Below are 24743 nucleotides of genomic sequence, written 5' to 3' on the forward strand. Positions count from 1 at the left end.
TCCAATAACAAATCCCATTAACCAAAGTTTCAGATAAATCCTAAACATTTACCATAACCTTATATTTATAATAGCAAGAATTTGTCTCAGTAAGTTCATTTCTTTCATATCTAAGTAGATGTTTCCATAAGTGAACAGTATGCATACAAATCAGTTTGCTTATAAAAATACCCAATACATAGATAAATATCCCAAATTACATATTGTCTATAACAGAAACATTTTCAAAAGGATAAAAAACATTATTTTCAGAGACTCTTTAAATGACCTCAGGATGACCCAAAACAATCAATTAAAATTTAGAGAGAATATCCTATACAGAATTTCCTAATACCACATAAAAGAATCCAAGAGTTCTTAAAACTATTACTTTTAGAAATACCATAACCTCATATTGATAACAGTAATAAATTTATTTCAGTAAGTTCACAAGTTATCTTTCATATTTAACAGAAGCATTTTCAAAAGGACAAGGAAAAACTATTATTTTCAGAAGCCCTTTAAATGATGGGCATAATCTCAGGATACAATTAATTAAACTTATACAGAATACCCAATTCCACATAAGAGAATCTGAAAGATTCTTAAAAATATCCTTTAAACAGTAGAAGCAATTAATATTTGAACCAGCAAGGAGCTGAAGTTTTTTTTTTTTTTTTTTTTTTTTTAAAGCCACCATCTTAATGGGGGAAGGGGATTCGATTGTCCCTTTCCATGTGGTTGCCCTTCCCCCATTCTACAATGCTTCCCGACCCCAACTTCTCACAGCTAACCTTTTTAGAGTGCCATTTTCTCCAGGATACAATCTGCCAGCTAAAGACAGGCCCCAACCTCATGGGGTATCTCCTTTCCCATGGCAAATGGCAAATTCACAAGGGATTTGTGCCTTTTTGTTCCCTGTTTCTGGAAAGCCATTTTCTTCTCTCTTCCTCCTTTTCTTGCACCATCTCTTCCTGTCCCATTTCTGTTTCTCTCCTACCAATGCCTACTTGCTCAAACCTTCTCTAACATACTTTAAACACTCCCAAACCAATACTAGATGCTCCATTTAAACTGTTAATTGCTTTTGCAAATCAATCTTTCTTGTCCCTTGTCTTTAACTCACTTTTTTAAACTTTTAAACTTCAAGATTTACAAATAACTTTGAACCAAATTTCATAAAACTTACCCAACAGAGCTGACAAATTTTTAAGGCATAACTCATAGTTTACAAATTACCCAGTACTTCTAGAAAGCAACATACCATCTAATTAGGTAGCTACAAACACAACCTTGCAAAATAAGCTACTAGCATTATGTTTTAATAACTTATATTTTAACTTAAAATCCAATTAAATACAGCTTTAAATTCCTGATAATATAAAACTGCTTTTCCTATTATATTTCAAATAATGAATTTCACTAAACATCATAGTTTTTTTCTCTCTCTCTGTCCCCATATGACCATTATTCCCAATGGACTTTTCCTAAACTCCAACTTTGGCCAGAGTTGGAGCCTTTAGAAAAGTCAGATCTTTCTTTACCTAATTAGAGGCAAGTGACCCCTTTCAGGCAAGTTAACAGAACAAGCTATTGTTCTTTTAAGATCTTATACTTAAAAGTAACTAAATCTAGCCTGCATAAGCAACAGTAAAATTATTTCCCACAATTTTAAAGCTGCCCAAAAGAATACTCAGAACAAATCTGGCATGCAAAAGCAATAGTAAATTATTTCCCACAATTTCAGAATCATCCTAAAATTCCTAATCAAATGTTTTCTCCAGCTTGAGTTTCAAAGCAATTAGCATAAACTCCTTTTGTTCTCCAGAGGCCTTATCAGTCTAACCCAATCCAAGCCAAGCCTGAATTTTAAACTACTTCACGTAATTTAAAATACTTACAAATTATCACAAGCAAATTTTATACTAAGTACAGTTGCAACATTGAAATAACCAATTCCCAAATTTCTTAATCATTGTTCTTAAACCCTTAGAAGAGCTCTTAACTAACAGAACAGACAGACAAGTCACACAGAACACACAGACATAGACTGCACAGCTACAATATCAAACAAAACATTTAACACACAGAGCAGGAGCCATCTGGAAACTCTAGAATAGCCCTGAGGGAAGTTGTTAGCTCGAGAGTTTTTCCTTCCAGAATCCAAACGGAGCTTTTTTTCCAAGCTCCAGTTTGGTGCATTTCTCTGCCTTCACAGAGAATGCCTAGGTTAAAACCAGATAGTACTGGTTTTACTATGTGGTACTCAGATAGTGCAAGGTACTCAGAACCAGATAGTACCAAAAAGCTCTCGGAACCAGATAGCGCCACACAGCATCCTACTGGCACTTCCCAGAGTTGTATGGCTCATCAGCCCAACTTTTTCTGGGGACCAGATCTCCTAGCAATCAGACTAGACAGAAAATTTACCCTGCAGGAGTTTGAAACCAGATTCTCCCTTGGCCAAATGGAGGTATCCACCATCAAACATCAGGCACAGTTGTGGCTGAAAACTGCTTTTTCCTCAGAGGCTCTGGAAAAAAATTCAGAGGGCCGGCCTCTCCAAGCAAAGAACCCAGATGCTCAGCTGCCCTGAGGCCCAAGGCAGAGACCCGAATGTCTCTGTTCTCCGATCCTATTCTCATTTTCTAATATCTTGCTGGGAAGCCTTCAAAATGTAATGCTGGAGAAACTGAGGCAAGATAGAGATTAGAGAGTATTTAATATTTTATTTGAAAGGGAGAGATTTACTGGAACTAAATGGATCCATGGTTTGGTCCCAGGGCTGAATGAGACTATTGTCTCCAAGAATCCAGCAAATAATGTGAGTTCTCAATGTCGTGTATGCACATGGCTCAGACTCAGGGGGTAAACTGAGACAGGGGTGGAGTCAGGGTGCTGAGAGCGGAAATGGGACTCTGACAGGATGAGGCGAGGCACTCCGGAGATGGGGAGAGGTATTTTGATAAGACGGTATCTGATATTCTAATAGCTTGGGATGGGGAGAGGCATTCTGATATTCTAAATTACAAGATCTTTTATCCTTCTCAAATATTCTGGTTAAGAGGGAGGCGTGGTTTTACAGGATTGAGCAGAACAATTATAAACTGAGGGAGAACAATTAGGGAAACTGAGGGAGGGCAATTTAGGGAAACTGAGTCAAGACAATAAAAGAGAACTGTGGCATAACAATACAGTACTCTATGTCTTACCCAGTGCTGAAGACTATTGAACACAAAGACCGCATGACATAATCCCTATCCTACAGATGAATCTTAAATAAACAAGCCTTTGAGAAAAACAAACAGCCTATTCTCAGAATCTAAGGAATAAACAAACTGTTGAGCAACATCCTGGAGAGTCAGCCATATTCATTTTCATTTCCTAGTTCCAAGCAATTCTATGCATTCTAAGTAATAAAAGCAGTTTCCTCCTTTTTCTTCTAGTGTGTATATATGCCAGAAAAGACCTATGCCAATGCCCATGGGTATGTTCAGACAATGGGCATGAGAAGAGGGAAAGAGGAATGCTTTACTGTATATTTTCCATTTTTTGGTTAGGATTACAGCTTAGGATTTGAGTAGCCTGCAGGAGCTGCTATTTCCATAGGAAGAATTTCAGGTTCATCTTAACTAAAAATTAAATTTTGAAATCCTTCCTGGATTTAACATACAATTCTATGGTTTTATTTCATCAAAGTCCTATATATTTTGACTCAAGGTCAAAATTTATCCCTCCCATACTTTCACTGTCCTCTCAAAAATTGTGTCATTATGTTACTTTTCTAAAAATTTATTTTTATTCTGAACTTAATAAATATAAAATAAAATAAGCATTTCCAAATACCTAATAGAATGTAAAAAAAAAATCAACAAAATGTATTAAGTGCATACTAGATACAGTTCTATAAAACAAATACAAGCAGAAAGACCATATCTGCCTTTAAGGTGCTTACATTAAAATGAGGAATTAAAACGAAGTTGGAAAACAGGAGAGGGGAGGGCAAGAAGGTACCTAGTGTGGGAACATTGTTGAGAAAGCTGGGGAAGAGTAGTACATGAAACTGCAGAACTATAATATATGGTTCAATCTGTAGCTTTCAGGGTTGTTTTTGTCTATACTTCTCTGTGGACTTCTTTCTGTTCTATTCTCTGCATTAAAAAATCATTCTTTAATGATCCTTTCTCTCTCTCTCTCTCTCTCTCTCTCTCTCTCTCTCTCTCTCTCCTTCCTCTCCTTCCTCTCCTTTATTTTTTTTCTTTTCTCTTCTTTCTTCCTTAGACCCTGGGAATGAATGGATTGATAGTTGTGATAGAAATACATAAAGGAAAATAATTAGGTGGAGCACAAAATAAATATGTCATAGTCTTTGGTTTAAAAAAAAAGTTGCGATGTTGAAAAAGAAGTGTCTTGGAGAAATCAGGTATTTTTTAACTAGTCCTAGTTAGTCAATCATGAAAACTTTGTTGTTGGCGGATTTTGATGACTCCTCATAGTTTCTGGGCTGAGACTTTCTCCCCTATGAGCCCGCATGGTCCCTGGGAAATGGGCCTCTGTTCTTGGCCTCTGCATTTGTTCTAGATGAAAGGAATGACTCTCATGACCTAATGAATTTGAAAGATGATCTGGTAATCTTGATATTCCAGAATATAAGATCTATAGCTAGTGTAGTATCAATATCTTGGGGAACCAGAAGAGCTACTTAGTGTTTTTGTGACTCTAGCCCAGTGCTTTATTTGGCAGTTATACTACACCTGGACATGAACTTGGAATCAATTTATATAGGAAGTATATACTAAGTTGAGCTTATTCCTCCCCATACCCAGATCAAGGTGGTATAGAGATAGTATGCTGTCAAGGTATTAGAGTGGGAAGGGTATTTGCATGCTTTTTTTCCCCTTGTAACTCTGAAGTAACTATACTTTTTTGTAAAAGCCTATCAGTGGAAATGAGAGACTAGGTACTGGCTCCTAACAATGATGTCAGCATGGTAATGGAAGCTTGAGCCAGTGGCATAGAAAACTACGTCAGGGTTATTTTGTGAATTCCTGAGGGGATGACATAGCAGCCAGACTTATGCAGTGAGGACCAGAGTATACTCATAAGGTCAGAAGCTATGAAAGACACTTTTGTGTCTCAGAGATAGATTATGGCATTCTCCTGATTCCTGAATTGTTATCCAGAAACTTTCCTTCTTACATTTTAAGTTACAACAGTCCTAGCTGAGATTTATCAAATCCTTCATATTTTTTTCAAAAACATTTTTCTTAGTTTCTGGGGAGCTATAAAGATGAGGTTCCTTTACTATGGAGCTCATAGCTACTGGGAAATGTAGGACTAATAGTTTTAGGGTAGTGATTCTTAAACTTCATTCACCCAACAATCTCATGAAGCCTATGAACCCCTTTTTTCAGGATGATATTTTTAAATGCATAAAACAAAATATATAATATTATAAAAGAAATAAATTATATTGAAACAAAAATGTATTTTCCCCCCCAGGTTCATGGACCACTTGAATCTATCCATAGATCTCTTGAAGTCAGATTATAGACCTTTGGTTTAAGGCGGATATAGGATCAAATTAAAATTTTAAAGAATGGTTCTAGAATCATAGCTGACACTATTGATTTCACATCTTTCCAAGATCTCTATTCCTATGCCCAACAAAGTTGAACTAAGTCTCTAATCTTTCTCCTTTCTTTATTTCTAAGAGGTTCTATGTTTTTATTCCCCCGTCAATCACTGATGTTTCATCCAGAACCCAAATTCTGATTCTGTTGTCTTTTCTTTTGATCTTTTCGATCCCTATCTCAGTTTAGCAACTTTAAAGTTTGCCTCTTCTTCCCTTCACTATCCCTCTTCTCCCCAACATATCTCCCTGCATGGCTAAGAAATTTCTTGTGCAACTGAATCATAATGTTCACAAGCCTGCTTACCTTATTAGAAATAGGAAAGCAGTTAGATTATGGAAGCACTTATAGCTCAGGAAGGAAACAAGGTGGGGAAGAAGGTCAGAGTAAAAAGGAAAGAAGGAAAGGGAATCTTTCTTAAAAGATCTGAACAGATTAAAAAGGTATATGATAAAATAACTTTAATAAGCAATTGAAGCCCAGAGACTAAAGGCAATCCTTTCATCATCATCAAAGGGTCAGTGAGGTCTTCTATAAAGGATTAGGCCACTCTCTGGCACAGTGATTCCCTCAGCTCCAGTGAATGCTGGGCAGATAACCAAAGGATTGTCATCAGAGCCAAGTCTGAAGAAAGGCCTGAGAGGTCCAGAGAAAGAGGTGCGAGGGCAAGTATAGATGTGGGATCTGCCAATCATATTGTAGAAAGATACATCTCCAGCCTCATAATCCAAGAAAATTCCCACCCGGTGGAGTTGCTCAGGCAAAGGGAGGAGGATATCAGGGGAGGTAAGGGCCTGGTATCTATTTCCAAACAATTCAATAACCCAGAATCCATTTTGAGGTATTAGTAGGGCCTCCCCCTTTCGCTCAGAATTTTCTCTGCAGACTCCAAGGGCCCACACCATGACATCTGATACCTCCACTTCCCAGTAATGTCTCCCTGAGGTGAAGCTTTCATGACCAAGAACACAAGGTCTACAGTCAAATCTCTCAGGGTTGTCAGGTAGATCTTGCCGTGTGTTCCCTCGTATCACACTTCTCAAATTCCAAGAGAGGTAGAGTTCAGGATGAGCTGTGTTTTGATCCAGAGTCACATCAGCTAAAGAAAGAGTTCCAGATTCAGTTTTGTGGTCTTAGAAGCCTGACTGTGTAATACTTAAAGGACACTAAGGGAGGAGAGGAGAGTTGTAGAGGATTCCTTGTGCACTTTCTCTTTGGGATCTCATTCTTTCTTGATGTTCCATAATATACCAATCATAGCTTTCTCCCCTTTCACAAATAAAAGAAACTGAATTATGGGAGCCAATCATTAATAATACCCCATCTTTAGAGAAGGTGCTTGGATACTCAGGCTGCCAGAGAAATTGATCACAGCCTTAATCACTGAATGAGTGCAGCCTCAATCAAACTGAGATCTGTTGAAGACCTTAGCTTAAAAAGGCCATGCTCTACCACTGCATCCAGGGCCATCTCCAGGCGTTTCGATCTATATCTTGCCACTGGATCCAGATGGCTCTAGAGGGGAAAGTGAGATATGTGACCTTGCACAGCCCTACTTCATTTAAATCCAATTTACTTGCATGTCATGGCATCATCTTTCTGATGACATGGTCCTCTTCGAGAATGAAGGACAAACAACACCAGTATAGTATTTATCCCTTTGCTACTTTTATTTTTATTCTCCATTTTCACAACCCACACCAAATACAGAATCTAGTGACACTGTTCTTATATTAGTTCTGAATTAGAAAGCCTTTGTCATGCAACACACAGGCACCAAATTCCTGGCCCATGATTAGACATGCTCATTTTTGTAGTAGACATCATTTGATCCTATGAGCAGGGCCAAACTGGATGGGTATAAGACTCCTGAATTTTAGAACTAGGAAACACCTTAGAGGTCTACTAGTGCAAATACTTCATTTTACAGATGAGAAATTGGGCCCATATTTAATTTCATTTAAGTGGAGAAGGGCATGGTTGGCAGACAAACAATCCCAGGTTCCCTAGGTGCCATTAATTTCTAAGTGTAAGCATTTTGTGTGTGTGTGTGTGTGTTTTTTAGCTATCATATTTATCTCTTTATCTTATCTCTCAGAGTTACCTTAGTAGCAGTACAGGCTCTTCCAGGGATCCGAATTTGTCATTGTTTTAGAGACTATTATGCCCAAAGGCTATTCAATCATTGTTATTTTAAAATAGTCCTATTTTGGCTCTCAATCTCCTTATTCTGGGAAGTACTGACATGTTTAAAAGCAAGTTTTTCCTCTCCTCTCAAAGTGAAGGATTTGAGAAACCACTGTACACAGGGTTATCAGGCACATGAAGATTTTTTTGGGATTTTTTTTTGTTTTAAATAGAAGTGGTCTTTGTATGTGATTACTATTGGGGAGAGCACACCAGAAGGGGGTGTTTGAGATAATAGCATTGGAAAGATATCCCAACTCTTTTAGTGTAACCCTGAGGAGGAATATGCAACCATGCTCTGGGATACCTGACTCATTAGTATGAATGTAAATTGGGATAAAGATCCCTAGGGCTTACATCAGCTCTATTTATCTACATGTATGTGTATGTGTTTCTTCCCTGATAGAATATGAGCTCTTTGATTGAGGACAGAGACTGTTTAATTAAAAAAAAATAAATCCAGAAGTACATAATTTTAAAAAATTTCCAACCTGGTTTATATTTGGTGTTTAATAAACTATATATATATATATATATATATATATATATTTTTTTTTTTTTGGGGGGGGGGGAGAGAAAAAGAGAACCAGAAGCCAGATCAAGAAAACAAAGCAGTATTTGGATGAAGATTAATAGAAGGAGAAAAAAAGTGATTTTGTCATTAGAAAGAATAATATATATGTTTAGAAGAATTGCCTATATTTAACCTATATTGGATTACTTGCTGAAATGGAAGGGGGAGAAAGGGAAGGGAGAAAGAAAAATATAGAACACAAGGTTTTTCATGGATGAATGCTGAAAACTATCTTTTCATGTATTTTGAAAAATAAAAAAGCTATTATTAAAAAAGAAAGATTAAAAACTACTTGAATGGAAAAAGGAAATATTTGAAAAATTGGGAAACAAACACAAATCTGAACCAGAGCATGATATATTAGTGAAAGAAAACATTTAATTATCTTTAAATCTAGTGAAGTTCTATCATTAATCTTTTAAAAAGTGGAAAACCAAGGGGGGTGGGGAAGAAATTATATTCTGGATCTGATACTCACTAAAAGGGATTACTGAAAGGGAGATGAGAGGAAACTTGTGGGTTAAGGGTAGCAACTTTTCCCTCCTAGAGAGTTTGTGGTAGAGAAGAAATCTGGGCATAATTTGAAATGCTCCTTAACTTTTGAGAAAGCAAATTTCAAAGGGTTCAGCGGAATGTCAATGTAGGGCTAATTCAGCCTAGGATGTGTTAAAAACTCTTACTACTGAAATTTTGAAGACACACACACACACACACACGCACACACACACACAATTCACACAATTCCAGTAAAGGGGGGAGGGGAAAGGGAAGGACTTGTCTGAAAACATTGCTATAGATTCATAAAGAAATCAATCAAATCTTATTTCCAAAAAATTGAAATTAAGAGCAGCTAACAGAGGATGAATATAAGAGAGTGGCATGATGCTAATAAGGAGCTTGGTAATGAATAAGGAAAAAAGAAATAAATTTTTTTATTAAAAAAAAATTTTTTTTACCTATCTTGAGATTAAAAAAAAAAAGAAGGCTCAAACAAAGTATATAGGACTATCACTTGGGGCAGATGGGATTATGACAGCTAAAAAAAGAGAGCTAATTATTATTTTTTTTCTCTTCTCTCTTGTTAAGGAGAATGACCTTTGAGTGGGAAAGGATGGAACAAGAAAAGGCTAACAGGGAGCTGATATCCATCTAAATAAGTTAGAAGAGAGTAAAAGAACACCTAGTTTCCCTTGATGATTCAAGTTACCTGATCAAGAGGAGCTATTTCCTTGAGTACATATGCAATTATGGAATTCTTGTCAGTGATATTTGAAAATTTATGGAGAATGAATAAAATACCATAGAACTGGAGAAAGGCAAACATTGTCATAATTTTCAAAAAAGATAAAAAATAATAGTTTGATATTTATAGGTCAAGAAATTTGATTTTAATTCCTGGAAAGTTTTTACAACAAATCAATAAAGAAATGATTGGTGAGCATCAAGAAAAGGGAAGGTAAAAAAAAGAAAAGGCAATTACAAAGAGTGAGACCATGTTAGAGTAACCTCATTTCCTTTTTGTTTCTTTTGGAAAGTATTATTAAGCTTTTTATTACTAGGAATATTATAGCTATAGCTTACCTTGTTTTTAGCAAAACAATTCATTAAACTGGCTCATAATTTCTAGTCCTGTGGAATGCATGGAGAGAAATGAACTACACAATACTACAATTAGATGCATCCTGAGCTGACAGAATGGCTGAACTCAGAGGATATTAATATCAACTTGACAAGAGGTTAAGGAGTGCCCCCAGAATCTGCATTTAGCCTTGTTCTGTTTAACATTTTTATATTTGATCACAATACAAAAGACACAACTGGGGAAAAAAGGTAACACAATGGGTAAGATTTCAGATCCAAAAAGATTTAAATGGATTAGATCATTAAGTGACATCTAATGAGATTAAATTCAAGGGAGATAAATGTAAAACCTTATATTTAGGTTAAAAAATCTTCATTACTAGTTTTAGATAAGATACTCAGCAGTTTGTCTAAAAGAGATCTGGGAGTTTTAGTGGTCTGTAGTCTCAATGCAACAACCCAACCAAAAAAATTGTTAATGTAATCTTTTTTTTTTCTTTCTAACGAAGGCAATTGGGGTTAAGTGACTTGTTCAGGGCCATGTAGCTCTGAAGTAGTAAGTATCTGAGGTCGAATTTGAACTTAGGTCCTCCTGACTTCTCCCCCGGTCTCTACTGTGCCATCTAGCTGCCCTGTTAATGCAATCTTAAAAGTATAGCTACAGGCATAAGGAAGTGAGCCAGGGAATGGATATCATGAGGAGGCAATTTAAGTTGATATAAGTTTGATATAATGAATGCTATCCAAATATAACATGTTGCTTGGAAAGAAATTAGAATGTTTGTCATTGTAGGTATTCTATTAGAACATGGATGGTTATTTTATTAGATATATCAGAGAGGGGATTCCTTTCTGGTATCAATTGAATTGGATAACCTTTAAGACATTTTCCATTTCAGAGGCTGTGGTAGGGTTTGCAAAGAATTTCCCAGAGAACAGTTCTGGAGGGTAAAAGTAATGATTTTGTAAATCAAAATGTGGAAGATAATTGGGTTCAGTGCTTTGAAACATTTTCTTTCCTCCAATTCCCCCAGCCATTACATTTTAAAATAACATAGAAGCAAGTGAAATTACTGGAAAACTGATATATGAAGCTCAATGATTCCTCCAAATCATTCTGTGGTAGTCCCAGGAATTGTTTAATCTTACAGAGAAAGACTTTCATTTTTTACTTTTTTACTTATGCATTGTATTTAGTTTGCCCTCTAGTTGACTTTTTTCTCTGCTCTTTTTCCCCCCAAAATGGAGGTATCATGAGGATGAGAAAGGAGAGATCTTAAACTCACAGAGGAAAGAAGTGTCACTCACCAGCATGTAACTGGGTCCTTCTCCATCCTGCAATGGGCAAAGAAAATTAATGAGAACTCTTTATTTAATGATTATATGAGAAGCATGGAAATTGTCTATGAAAGTAATGAAATAATAAGGAAAATGCTGAACTGAACTGATCATTGCCAAGGAACCAAGAACAACGAAGCTTCACCTAATTTGGTATTCGCATTTTCAATTACTTGGATACTTAAACTTTATGTAATGACAAAGGTCACTTTTAATGGGGTGACCAGTTCCTCCATTTGTCCTATTTCGTATTCTGCCTTAAGGTTATGACTGTCCCCTCTTAATGGTTGAGATAAAGGTGTTATAGACATTCTTTAATATCATTAGAATATCAGTAACCTCCATCTATGAGGCTATCCCCACCTAGGTCTCTGCATTATGTCATTGTTCTTGTTATACCATAAAAGGCTTGCTGTCCGGATACTTGGGGCTAGACCCTTTGAGATGATAGTCTCATATAGCCCTGGGATCCATTGGTCCTAGTATTTCTCTCCATTTAATTGAATTAATTGAATTGGTCTCTAATCTCTGTCTTGCTCAGTTTCTTTTGACATTACATTTACATGACATTTCCATATTTAATCCACTAAAAGGAAAGTTAGGAAATTTATGATAAAGGATTTTGATCTTTTCTGTTTCCCTCTTTATCCCTCTACAGAACTCCATATCAAAAGTTGAGATTCTTTTGTTCCTAAAGTGTCATCTTTACTTTTTTCTTTTCTTTTTTTTTTTTACCTGTCAGGTTGCTCGATCCCTCTTTTCCCATATGTTCTTGCCCCCTTTCATCATATTCTTTCTCTTTTTCTTCACATTCGATTTCTTTTTCTATAAATAGTGTCTTTTTCCTCCTGTGTCGGTTCCATATGAAATACAAGTAAAAACTACAAGTAATAAAAAGTCCAGTAGCAAGCAAGGCCACAAGAGCAACCATCCAGGTAGAAACCTTTTCAGGTCCAGGAGTTGTTGGATCTAGGAGCTCAGAAGGGCTCTCAGAGGGCATAGAAGTAGAGACCCAAACAGTTTCTATGGCAAAAGACATAAAGAAGAGAGAGTTAAGCCAGCCAACACATGCCAGGATCTCTTTGCTAAATCTATAAAGAAAGGAGATCCTTTCAGACAGTGATCCTTCTCAAAGAAAGCCTATTTCTGTGGCTTTTTTCCTCTTTTTTCTGCTTTCCCTGTTTCCAAATTCTTTGGATTTTTCTTTTTGTTCCAAAATAGAGTTGAAATGAGACCTAGAAAAGTGCTGTTTTACTATATCCCTCTCCCTTGGTGTGTCAAATTGCTTTAAAAATCTAATTCTTATTTTAGCAAATAATTATTTGTATTAGTGTCTGCAAAGTGGAGAACTTCCATGCCATATTTCTTGGAAAATGTCTCATACAGAGTAAGTGCTTCACCCTGGAAATGACACTAATGCACCACAGGACACTAATTACAAGTGCATAGGCAAATATCTTCCAAGGGCAGATTTGAATTTGCTATTCAAATTGTTTGCCCTTCCTATTTTTCAAGAATTGGTCACATAATACTGGTTGTTCAGGAGAATCATTTATCAGCAAGTGTCACTGTGAAAACTCCTATTTGGCTAAGCTGGTGGGGTGGAAAGAAGATGTTAATTTCTCTTCTCTACTGGAGGATGTCAGGTATCAAGCAGTAAAGAAGAGCATTTTTAAATCCATTATCTCTCTTCTAACTCAGTAATCCTCAAAGGAGGGGATATACTATGACCACAAGGAGTATATGATCAGTTGACATATAATAAGAGAGTGGGAAGATGGATCTATATATTGTGATAGTCAACAGTGGATCTTATCTCCAGTATAACTGCAGCTATCCTTCATCTACTATACAATACCTCCCCATTCTATCTCTTTCTACAATGTGCAAATTCCCAACTTTTACCTCCTGAAGATTCTCAGGAATTATGACCCATTTCCTGCCAGCCAAGCACCAAAAGCAATAACTGAGAACTGGGGACTTTGCCTCCTATTAGCTCCCCCACCCTAATCACTTCATTATCAGGCATTTTACTTAACAAAAAAGTTTAGAAACATATGGTTTAGTCCCATAGCCTACAGGTACTAGGTCTTTTTCTATAGATACTTCTTTCATTGTTCTCCTATGGCTATAATGACCTTGACTCAGCAAGGAGAATCTAAAACTGACCTGGAATATACATCATTGTCAACAACTCTTGGCTGAGAAGGGGATTTTTAATGGAACAGAACACCTTAACTATTGTGTGATCTGTGATAACCACAGACAAATTCACAACAAACATCCCATCTTCACTGGGAGCCAGATGTTCCTCCAAGGATGGAATTGTATGTTCCGTAAGATTTCTCCACTCTACCCAAGGTTGTGGGTACCATCCAGATGATGTACATTCTAGTTGTATCCATCCATATTCATAACCTATAATTTTAATGAAGGGATCTGAGCCCATACCTGGGGAAGAAAAAAAATTGGTCATCCTTGAATAAGAATATCCAAGACTGTTTACTCCACTTATTGTAGTCAATTGTGTCAGAGCTGATTAAAGGGAACAGTGCCCTCAAAGCTAGGAAATTGAATCAAGTATAATAATTTACACTTTTGTATTTTTACAAGATCTAGTATAGAGCTTACAAAAGTTGTCCACTGATTTATTTTTATTGGTATTTTGGTGATTTTTCATGTCACATTCTAGTTTTTGAATGAATATAAACCATTCAAAATTGTAGTAAATAGGTTTGAAAATTAAATTTTATAATGTATAATAGCAATAATTTTAATGTATATTGAACTCCATACACCTTATCTCTCCAGATCCTTATCACAACTGTGTGATATTATTATTATTATTATTGCCATTTTACAGATGAAAAACCTGAAGGATTTTCAGAGATGTGGATAGTTAGGTCACAAGGTGGGAATCTGTATCCTTAACTATCTCAAAAACAGAAGAGGAAAAAGAGGAGACTAGAAGTCTAAAACAAACAAGATTTAATTTTCAGAAAAGGAATAATTAAATAAATGAAGAAAGAAAAGAAAACTTGTTTTACTTGCCCCTCTCCCCAATATTCAGTGCCTTTATTTTCATTTTTATAGCTCACCATACAGTTTAGGATGCTGTAGCATCCTAAATTAATGAATTTATTTTGTAAACTGAGGCTATATGATAGATCAAATTACTATTGTTGTTCAGATTACTGAACTGAAAATTACATTATTATTATTATTAATGCCATTACTGCTACTAAAGACATACTTAAAACTACAACTACTAAAGACATACTTAAAACTACAAGTACTTAAAACTACAATTTCCTTTTAGGGGAATTCATTTCCTAAGTAGAAGAAACTTTTGTATTAACTGGTTTATTGTAATCCACTTTTGCTTGTATATCAAGAATTGTTCTCTGTGAAGCACTACTACTTATAGCCTCACAAATCCATATGTTAAAAGTGCAGCAAACTTCCCCCTCCTTTTCTTATATTAATTGCAAAAGGCTTTGAACCCTCTCCCTGCATTCTGCTCTCCCAACCCTACTCTAAGATAACAGTTTCTTAAGTCAGTCATTTGAAGTCCTTACTATTTAACTAAGCTAAGCATGCTGTCCAACTTTAGACAATCATCACTTCTTAATGCCACTGACTATATATAATTTTTAAGTTACTTATGAGCATCAGCCCTCTAAAAGTTTTCCTTTTCTTCTTCCTCCCGATTCTAGACAAAGGGCAGATAGACATCTATGTTCAAAGCCACTGAAATTCTTGAACATGTGCCAAGGCCAAGTTGTCTCAAAGATCAATTCTGAATTTGAAAAAAACTGTCCATAGATAGTCATGGGTGGCCTGTCACCTGTCACACATCAAAGACTGAGCTTAGTGCTATCAAATCTTCAGATACGAACCTTAAATTTGAAGATTTCAGAGGACTAAACTCAGCTTTGAAGTGGAGCTTTTTATCCATATGTGCAAAAGTAACACAACTTTAAATTCAGTGCTGGCAATGACTCATTGATCCTGACATAAATATTGATATTTGAATTATCATGGAGAAGCTTGTGGAGTAATGGAAGCTCAGTTTCCCTCAATTTGGTAGCTTTTGATATGCTGTTTTATTTTCATTTTAGCTTCTTAAAAATCATCTGTTGTGAGAAATGCAAATTAAGATAACTCTGAGATACCACTACACATCTCTCAGATTGGAGGATGACAGGAAAAGAATGCTGAATGTTGGAGGAGATGTGGGAAAACTAGGACACTGATACATTGCTGGTGGAATTATGGATGCATCCAGTCATTCTGGAGAGCAATTTGGAACTATGCTCAAAAAGTAATCAAACTGTGCATATCCTTTGATCCAGCAGTGTTACTACTGGACTTATATCCCAAAGAAGGAAAAGGGACCTATATGTGCAAAAATATTTGTGGTAGCCCTTTTTGTAGTGGCTAGAAACTGGAAATTGAATGGATACTCATCAATTGGAGAATGGCTGAATAAGTTGTGGTATATGAATGTTATGGAATATTATTGTGCTGTAAGAAATGACAGCAGGAGCATTAATGAACTGAACCAGCTACACCCAGTGAAAGAACTCTGGGAGATGACTAAGAACCATTCCCAATCCCTATATTTTTGCCCGCCTGCATTTTTTGTTTCCTTCACAGGCTAATTGTACACTATTTCAGAGTCTGATTCTTTTTGTACAGCAAAATAATGGTTTGGACATGTGTACTTATTTTGTATTTAATTTATATTTTAACATATTTAACATGTATTGGTCAACCTGCCATCAGGGGGAGGGGAGGGGAGGAAGGAGGGGAAAAATTGGAACAAAAGGTTTGGCAATTGTCAATGCTGTAAAATTACCCGTGCATATAACTTGTAAATAAAAAGCTATTAAAAAAAGAAAGAAAGAAAGAAATGACCAGCAGGATGATTTTAGAAAGGTTTGGAGAGACTTACATGAACTGCTGCTGAGTGAAATGAGCAGGATCAGGTGATCATTATATACTTTAACAACAATACTATATGAAGATCAATTCTGATGGATGTGGCTCTTTTCAACAATGAGATGAACCAAATCAGTTAAGATCTATGGGAAATGAGTATGAATCACAACATAGCATTTCCACTCCCTCTGTTTTTATATACTTGCATTTTTGATTTCCTTCTCAGGTTATTTTTACCTTATTTCTATGTCCGATTTTTCTTGTGCAGCAAATTAACTGCATGGATATGTATACATATATTGTATTTAACATATACTTTAACATATTTAACCTGTATTGGTTTACCTGCCATCTAAAGGAGGGGGTGGAGGGGAAAAAGGGGAAAAGTTGGAACAGAAGGTTTTGCAAGGGTCAATGCTGAAAAATTACCCATGCATATAGCTTATAAATAAAAAACTATAATAAAAAAAATCATCTGTCACTACAGTTTTGAATTTTGGTGACGATATGCCTGGGTGTTCATCCCTATTGGCATCCTGCAGTAAAAGCCAACAACTTAAATTTATGGAATTAAACAAAATGAAACAAAATAACTCACTCTTCCCTTTTTTTGGTTTAGTAAAGAATACTATTTCTCTAGCCTGGAACTCATAAGTATGAAGAATCAAGGCTAAGGTTTTCATCTGTAGTAAAGTATAATAAACAAATGTAACTGGATTATATGACTGCTACCCTTTCCATGAAGTAATTGGATCCAAAACTGGCAAAGATAATATCTGTCCTCTTTTGAAATTCAAGATTAAGATACTGATCATAGCAAAAAACTTTTAGAGGAAAGTAGTCTAAGAAGGAATAGAATGGTGATTATTCTGGAATATTAACTCTAAAATGCATTTTAACATATTATGATCTTTTCATTATTCAAGATTTCTATAAATATTACCTGAAATTTTCTTGTGGAAGAGGATTATGTTAGAAGGCATAATGGTACTATGCCAGTTTGAAAATCTTTCTCTCCGAGAGAGCTAGAAATGAGTTAAATATATTTTTAATAAAATTGTTTCTGGCTGACAAATCTAAACCACAGAGTACATTATTAGTATTTTTTTTCTGATACTGTAAATATATTGACACATGATCTTTCCCTTATTATATTTCTGGGGATTTTTGTATGATTCCCTGAAATACTGAAATAAACTGAGATATTTTGGGGGTCCTGGATCCCCTTCTGGGGAACTCCCGGACCCTGGGAAAAGCATACTTTTCCCACACAACACACTCCTCCCCAAGTTGGAGATTCAGTTGGAGGTCTATCCAGAGATATGGTTGCAGCCTCTACTGAGTTGAAGATTAGTTTGGGACCACTCCCAGTAGCTCAACTCCTAAAATAAGTGATCTCTTTTCTATTAGAGATCTAAGCCCGGGCATTAACAATATTGAAGGAATCTCATTCAATTTTGAATTGAAGCCCGAAAACTGAATGGATGCCCATCAGTTGGAGAATGGCTGAATAAATTGTAGTATATGAATATTATGGAATATTATTGTTCTGTAAGAAATGACCAACAGGATGATTTCACAAAGGCCTGGAGAGACTTACACAAACTGATGCTGAGTAAAATGAGCAGGACCAGGAGATCATTATATACTTCAACAACAATACTATATGATGACAGTTCTGATGGACCTGGCCATCCTCAGCAACGAGATCAACCAAATCATTTCCAGTGGAGCAGTAATGAACTGAACCATCTACACCCAGAGAAAGAACTCTGGGTGATGACTAAAAACCATTACATTGAACTTCCAATCCCTATATTTATGCCCACCTACATTTTTGATTTCCTTCACAAGCTAATTGTACAATATTTCAGAGTCTGATTCTTTTTGTACAGTAAAATAACGGTTTGGTCATGTATACTTATTGTGTATCTAATTTATATTTTAATATATGGTCATCCTGCCATCTGGGGGAGGGGGTGGGGGGTAAGAGGTGAAAAATTGGAACAAGAGGTTTGGCAGTTGTTAATGCTGTAAAGTTACCCATGCATATAACCTGTAAATAAAAGGCTATTAAATAAAAAAATAAAAAAAGAATTGAAGGCCAAGCCTCAGACTGCTAATAAAAGACAAGTCTGAACCCCGAATCTGTGCAAAAGTTCGCAAAAGGAATTTGCTTTCCCAATGAAGCTCTGACTTCTTGGCAAGGCTGCCTGCCAGGGCACTGTGAGGGTTCTTGTCTCAGTGTTAACCTTTATTGCCTTTCTGACAGTACCTTGCCAGCTAAGAAATATGTTTTCCTAGCAAAGCTGATTTCTCATTGCCAAATTCCTAATGAGGAGTTTTTTGCCCACTAAGAAAGCTTCCTTCTTAGTGAACAATAAATCCTTTTTTCCATACAGATTTCGGGTTTGGGGATTTTTTCTGCAAAGGACCTGTGCTGACCAGAGGGGATTCCTTACCCCAATTCTCCCACCTCCTCACTACCATTAACCTCATCATTTACACCTCATCAATACCATGTTAAGTTCCATAGGATCCTAGATTTAGAACTGACTATGTGGCATTTGACGGCTAGCCCCACCAAGTTTGATGTTGATAGCCTCATTATTAGGTATGCTAAAGGGTAAAATTTTCAGCTCAAAAAACTCCCAAAACAAAATCACAACTAAGGCATATAGAGGATGCGGTTTATGTTAGTGGAGAAAGCACCTATGCTGACAAAACAATTGAACTTTAAAGTAGTGAGGCATTAGTAGAAAATCTATGATAGAACAGGAGACTTAATGTTACTCTAGATAGATAGCTATTGGTTTAAAGAAAGTTCTACATGCTCAAAGTATATTGATGTACAGGAAGAGGATATATCACAGAAGTTCAAGTCAGCTAAGTCTGGAGTTTTGTATGAGGTTGAAGAATGAAAAATAAAGCAATGAAAAGTGGAAATCAATCCTTATCACTAGAGAAATCGGGCTGTATAAAAACAAGAAAAGAATACAGAACCTAGAAAAGAAAACAACAAAAGAAACAACTAAACTTCTGTCTTTGCATTTTTTAAACTAAGAGATCTAGAGAAATTTCTCACTTAGCCACATTTCCTAAATTATCAGGAAAAAATAACCAAATGAGAGAGAGAGAGCAGTGAAAATGCAGAAACTTTTAATGTCATCACTTTTATCTTTTCAGAAAATATCTTAACTTTTAGTGTTGTCTAGAGGAAGACCCAATTGTGGTGAGAGGATAGAAATAGAAATTCAAGTTGGGAAAGAACTATATATACTGAAATTGGCTTATGGACTCAAAGAATTGATAGATGTTATTATAGACTGCTTAACCATTAGTTTTGAGAAAGCATTGAGGACAAGAATTTCTAAGGATTGGAAAATGTGTTCACATGTCCATGTGAATCAAAAGAAGAAAAAAAGCTAATCTTAGAAATGTCATATTCCTCCCAATTTTAAATTTCTATTCAATTACAAAGTCGGACATACTTGAATGTGTTTCTCAATAAACAGTTTAAAATCACCTGAAAGGGTAATTTAATCAGACTAATTTTTACATTCTTAAGTAACTGAGTGACAGGTTACATAGATAAGAATAAGCAATTGGTGTAACTTATCTATAAAGTTTGGTTCAGAACGCTCAGGCTTGAATTTACATGGATAGAGGCCTCTCATAAGCCTCTTTGGCTTGTAACCTCCTTTCCTCTCTAACTCCTAACAAGATTTTTTCTTTGAGCCTCAGAATTTGGCTTATTTTGCCCTTAGCCAAGATCTCTCTGGATACCACCAAGAATGTTGGAATATAGTTTATATGTAGGTTTCCATAGATGTAGGTAAAAGAACTCTTAGTTCCTATGAAAGTGTTCAAATTACCAAGATATGTTAGTTAAAAGGAATACCTTTATTTTAACACACACACACACATACACAAAGAATGCAGAATCATGAAGAATTCATAGGATCCCATAAGCAGTCAAGGATAAGTGTCCTTGATTCTGTCATCTGAACCAAATCAAGCTTGCTAACCTAACTTCTGAATCTGGGTCCCAGGGTTATATTGAGGAAGATCAAAGAGCAAAACCAAGTAACTCACTTGCCACTTTCAAGTCTATAAAGGCCTCTTCATATGATCTGCCTTCTTGGAAATAGCAGTGATACCTTCCATTTTCAAAAACTGTGACATTGTGTATTTTCAGAGCAACATTTCCAGCTTTAATATTATCTCTCACAAATGTTGTTCTGCCTCGATATTCTTCCATTTGTTCTTCATCTCTTTCTTTCCCATATTTATATATATAAACAGCTGGAGAGAAATGAGAACGGAACCACCTCACTTCCATTTGCTCAGCACTTTTCTTAGGAAAGAGGTGACAATGTAACATGGCATCTTCCCCTGCCATTACCAGAAGAGGCTCAGTATGTGCAATCACAGTAAAATGAGCTGTTCAACAAAGAGAGAGAAAGTTATAGAGAAGCTGGTGATAGGAAACTGGTGTTAGGGTTGGGTGGTGCATAGAGATTTAATATTTCAAGGGAAGGAAAAATTAATTCCCAAAGTATTCTTCCATCTTCAGGGACTTCCTGAAATGAGGGTGGCAATTACCTCCCTTGTGGAGAAAAGTATAGATAGGAAATTAGTTTTCCCTTCTAAGAAGTATTCATGTTGGAAACACCTACCTGAGATCACCGTGAGCAGCTGAAGGAAGAAGACAGCTACAAGACCACTTAGCACAGAATGATTTGGAAAATGGGCCATGTTCATAATTTCTAGAGAAGACAATAAAACCATTTTAATTGTGGATAGAGACCTGCGCTAAGTGCTGAGAAAAGTTACAAAATTTATAGTAGATAAGATTTCCTTGTTTTCTTAGAAAATACAATTTAGTAGAGGGATGAAATTTCAATACACAAACACTTTAGAGAAGTACAAAACAAAGTACAGTATTAGGTCTATAAGGGAAGATTATTATCAATTTTGGAATTAGGACTTCTCACTCAATTCTTCTCTATCATGACCCAGAATTCTTTTTGTCCTGAACACTCACTCCAACCCTGTAATTTACATTAAAATACTTTCTCTCTGACAACTTCCTCTGATTGGATGACTTTCTCCCAGGACTTCTATTTAAGGAATACACAGGAGCCAGACAAGTCTCCATTTCTTTTCTTTTTCTTTTTCTTTTTTTCAAGTCTCCATTTCTTAAGGTTGTATTATATTGGTTGGCTTTCTTCCCCTCAACCTTTCAAGCTTCTTTTTATGTTTGTTAGAACACAAATTCTTTGAGGGCTGCAACTGTTTCTTTTTTCTTGAATTTGTATCTTTAGAGTTTAGCACAGTGCTAGTTGCATAGTAAATGCTTAATATATAATTGTTGATTGACTGACTGAAAGAGGTGGCAATTGATTTAAAGGACAGGTAAGAAGGAATTCATCAGGGAAAGAGTGGAAAGGAAAATATTCCAGGCAGAGGGAATAACAACAAACAAACCACTGCCAGCAGTTTCATCACATCAAACCTGATGAAGATAGCTTGGGGCCTTAAAAATGTATTGCCATCTGCCTTCCACTGAACCCTAAGGAACATGGAACATTTTCATTTGACTTGCAGATGAAACCTCCTATATGAGGTGTTTCCCCCACTAGAATGTGAGTTCTTTAAGAGCAAGAATTAATTACTTTTTTATTCTTATAGTAAGCACTTAGCAAATAAATAAATATTAATGAATATATAAATTTTCATTAATCCATGAACAAAGGCTTATGAGTAGAAAAGTACTAGAAATGTTTGAAGGATAGTGAGTATTTTTTTTTTTTTTTAACCATACAGCAGAGCAGCATGAGGTAAGCAAGAAGCCAGAAGATTAAAAACATTATGAATGATAGATGAGAGAGGGAAAAATATGAACTGGGAAGTCCTTAAGATGGCTATTGTAATAGTCCAGGCAGGTGGTAACAAGAACCAGTAATAGGATGGTGGCAGTGGGACTTAGTGAGGAAGGGACAAATTTAAGATATCTTTTAGAGGGGAAATTTACAAGGTTTATAACTTGTTAGATAGGAGAAGAGGAAAGACAGCGATAAAGAGATAAACATAAAAGAGATAAAGTTATAAACACAGAAGACTGAAAAAGATGGTGGTATTAGAGAGAAACAGTGAAAATAGTAGGAGCAAGTTTAAAGCAACAGGTGAACTTAATTTGTGATTATTTTGAATTTGAAATGTCAGAGAAATATCAAGGTAGAATTATCATATAAGTGCTTGAAGATGTGGGTTTGGAGTTCAAAAGAGACTTGAGGGGGGCAGTTAGGTGATAATTGAGTGCTGCAGTGGATACAGCATTGGCCTTGAAGTTAACAGGATGTAAGTTCAAATCTGACCTCATACATTTACTAGCTGTGTGACTGGGCAAATTATTTAATCCCATTGCAAAAAGAGATAGCAAGAGAGACAGAGAATCAACCTATCTGTGTAGAGGAGGCAATTGAGTGAATGACCAAGAAAGTACAGAAAGGTCAAGGACAAATCCTGGGGAATTAAACAATAAAGCATTTATTAAATGTCTACTATGTGGTAGATGCTATGCTAATCCATACTAAAGGATCAAAGAGATACGAGCATAAGTTTGGGACCTTAAAAATGCAATAGTAGAGGAAGCTGATAAAAGGTTACTTCATATATTGACAGGTCATATAGTTCAATCCTTCATTTTACCAATTAGGAACTGAGGCCCAGGTAGGTTAAATAATTTGCCCAGTGTCAACACAAATACTACATACAAGAGGAAGAAGTTGAACTCCTATTATCTTTCTCCAAAGGAAAACTCTTTCCACTATGCCACAATGCTTCAATGTTGGTTCCCTTTCCTACTCAGGATAGATACAGAACATGTTAACAGGTACACTGATTAACCCATAGTTTAATCAACCCTTAAAGAAATGATATCAAACTAGGCATAAATTCTTCTGGATTGCTTCTTGATTGGCATATTTAAAAGTTTGAGATCTGCTTACCCTAGATTTATATTTTATGAAAGGATACCACGTTTCCTTGTTTATATGTGTGTTTGTTCTTTACATGGGAATCATTCCATTGTAAAGTATATAAATAGCTATCTTGGGAGTCATAAAGGCCTAAGTTCATTTCTGACTTCTGACAAATGGCCTTGCAGTGGCTCTGGGCAAATCAATTTACCTCTTAGTGCTCAGTTAGCCTCCAAGATGGTAAAGCAAACACTGATCTATTCTGGTTGAGGAGGTCCCTCACCAGGAACCTCCTTATGTATGAAATCACGGATCTAGATCAAGAAACAAAACCAAAAATCCTCTGGGAGGGCAGGAAGTTAAGCATTTTTTAAAAAATGGATATTTGTTAACCTGGCAGAGTTCATCTAATCTTGGATAACAAATGTTCCATATATCCAGGAATCAGAACAAAGGAAACCCCAGATGAAACTCATAGCTTTTATTTCTAAAATAACCCGTTCCCCATCCAAGGTTTGTTCTGTATAACAAAAGAAAAAGGAAGTAAAATCAGTTCATCATGCAACATTCCACCAGTAAAGATTATTCCATTTTGGTAAAGAAGATACTAATACTTTATAAGGAAGTTAAATTTCTGCTGAGCATTAGGTTGTACATCTATCCTTTAAGAAGGGATCTGGGACTGCAGAATTTGATTACACAGAGAGATAGAGTATCAGTTTTTTGTATTTGTATCAAGCTTCATTGCAAAAGGTCGTACTCCTACTTTATGAGTTGAGCCATCCCACATTCTTTGAGAAGGAAATGGGAAACCATTCTGGTATTTTTGCCAAAAAACAAAACAAAACAAAACAAAACAAAAAACAAAACCCAAATGGGGTCACGAAGGAAGCATCAGATACGATTGAAACGACTGAACAATAACATAACCTTCACTGCCTACATTTCCTCATTTTTGGTTTCCTTTTTTCTTTATCTACTCAGTAGGCAAGATAAAAGCTGGATAAAGTAGTACAGCCATTAGGAAACGAGGTTCACTTTCCCTTTTTACTCTTTCTGCTTCTTTTATCAATTACAAAATATTTCCCTTCAACGGTGAAGGATTTCTCCTCTTCTCCCCTTCTTTTACCATCATGTTCTGCTCTTAAATCTCCTTTGTGGATTACCTGTACACTCTTTTTCCTCTCACTCACCTGCTTGAGTTCCTCATGGGATAGACAAACCCAAAGGTCAAAGTTGCCTGAAGAGGACAACAGAATTTTTTCAACCTTTCGGCAGTATCCTAGAAACTTCTGGTCTGCAGCAGGTTTCGTCTTCACTTTGAGGCCATGCATCTCTAAAGAGTGCTTAACAGGATCTAGCCTGGGATTGGTAGATTTTTAGCAATTTATCCAATAGAATCCCGGGATTTAACTACTTCATTAGTTACTAGGTAGAAAATTCATCTAGAAAGTTTAAGAAGCAGTGTATCATGTAACAGTGATATAATGAATTAAGAATGAAAGCTATCAAAAGTACACACAT

The 24743-nt window shown here is 36.0% G+C and overlaps 1 protein-coding gene across 1 annotated transcript; it reads right to left on the reverse strand.

Moving 5' to 3' along the window:
* Positions 1-3541: 3541 nt before the first annotated feature.
* Positions 3542-24590, reverse strand: LOC100930971 (butyrophilin subfamily 2 member A2). The gene is made up of 7 exons (XM_012548676.3): positions 24413-24590; positions 20916-21005; positions 20332-20679; positions 13462-13743; positions 12028-12315; positions 11263-11289; positions 3542-6711 (listed from the first exon to the last, which is right to left on the reverse strand). Exons 2-7 carry the CDS (start codon positions 20998-21000, stop codon positions 6131-6133), a joined length of 1611 nt encoding a protein of 536 aa, XP_012404130.1. The 5' UTR covers positions 21001-21005; positions 24413-24590; the 3' UTR covers positions 3542-6130.
* Between the last annotated feature and the right edge of the window lie 153 nt (positions 24591-24743).

Source organism: Sarcophilus harrisii, chromosome 4 (genome assembly GCF_902635505.1).
Source record: "Sarcophilus harrisii chromosome 4, mSarHar1.11, whole genome shotgun sequence".
In the NCBI taxonomy this organism is placed as follows: Eukaryota; Metazoa; Chordata; class Mammalia; order Dasyuromorphia; family Dasyuridae; genus Sarcophilus; species Sarcophilus harrisii.

Coding starts and splice junctions, on each gene's coding strand:
- LOC100930971 (XM_012548676.3), bottom strand. CDS start 21,000: ATGAACATGGCCCATTTTCCAAATCATTCTGTGCTAAGTGGTCTTGTA. Junction 20,680..20,915: donor GCTGCTCACGGTGATCTCAG/GTAGGTGTTTCC, acceptor TTTGTTGAACAG/CTCATTTTACTGTGATTGCA. Junction 11,290..12,027: donor GGGATCGAGCAACCTGACAG/GTAAAAAAAAAA, acceptor TGCCCATTGCAG/GATGGAGAAGGACCCAGTTA.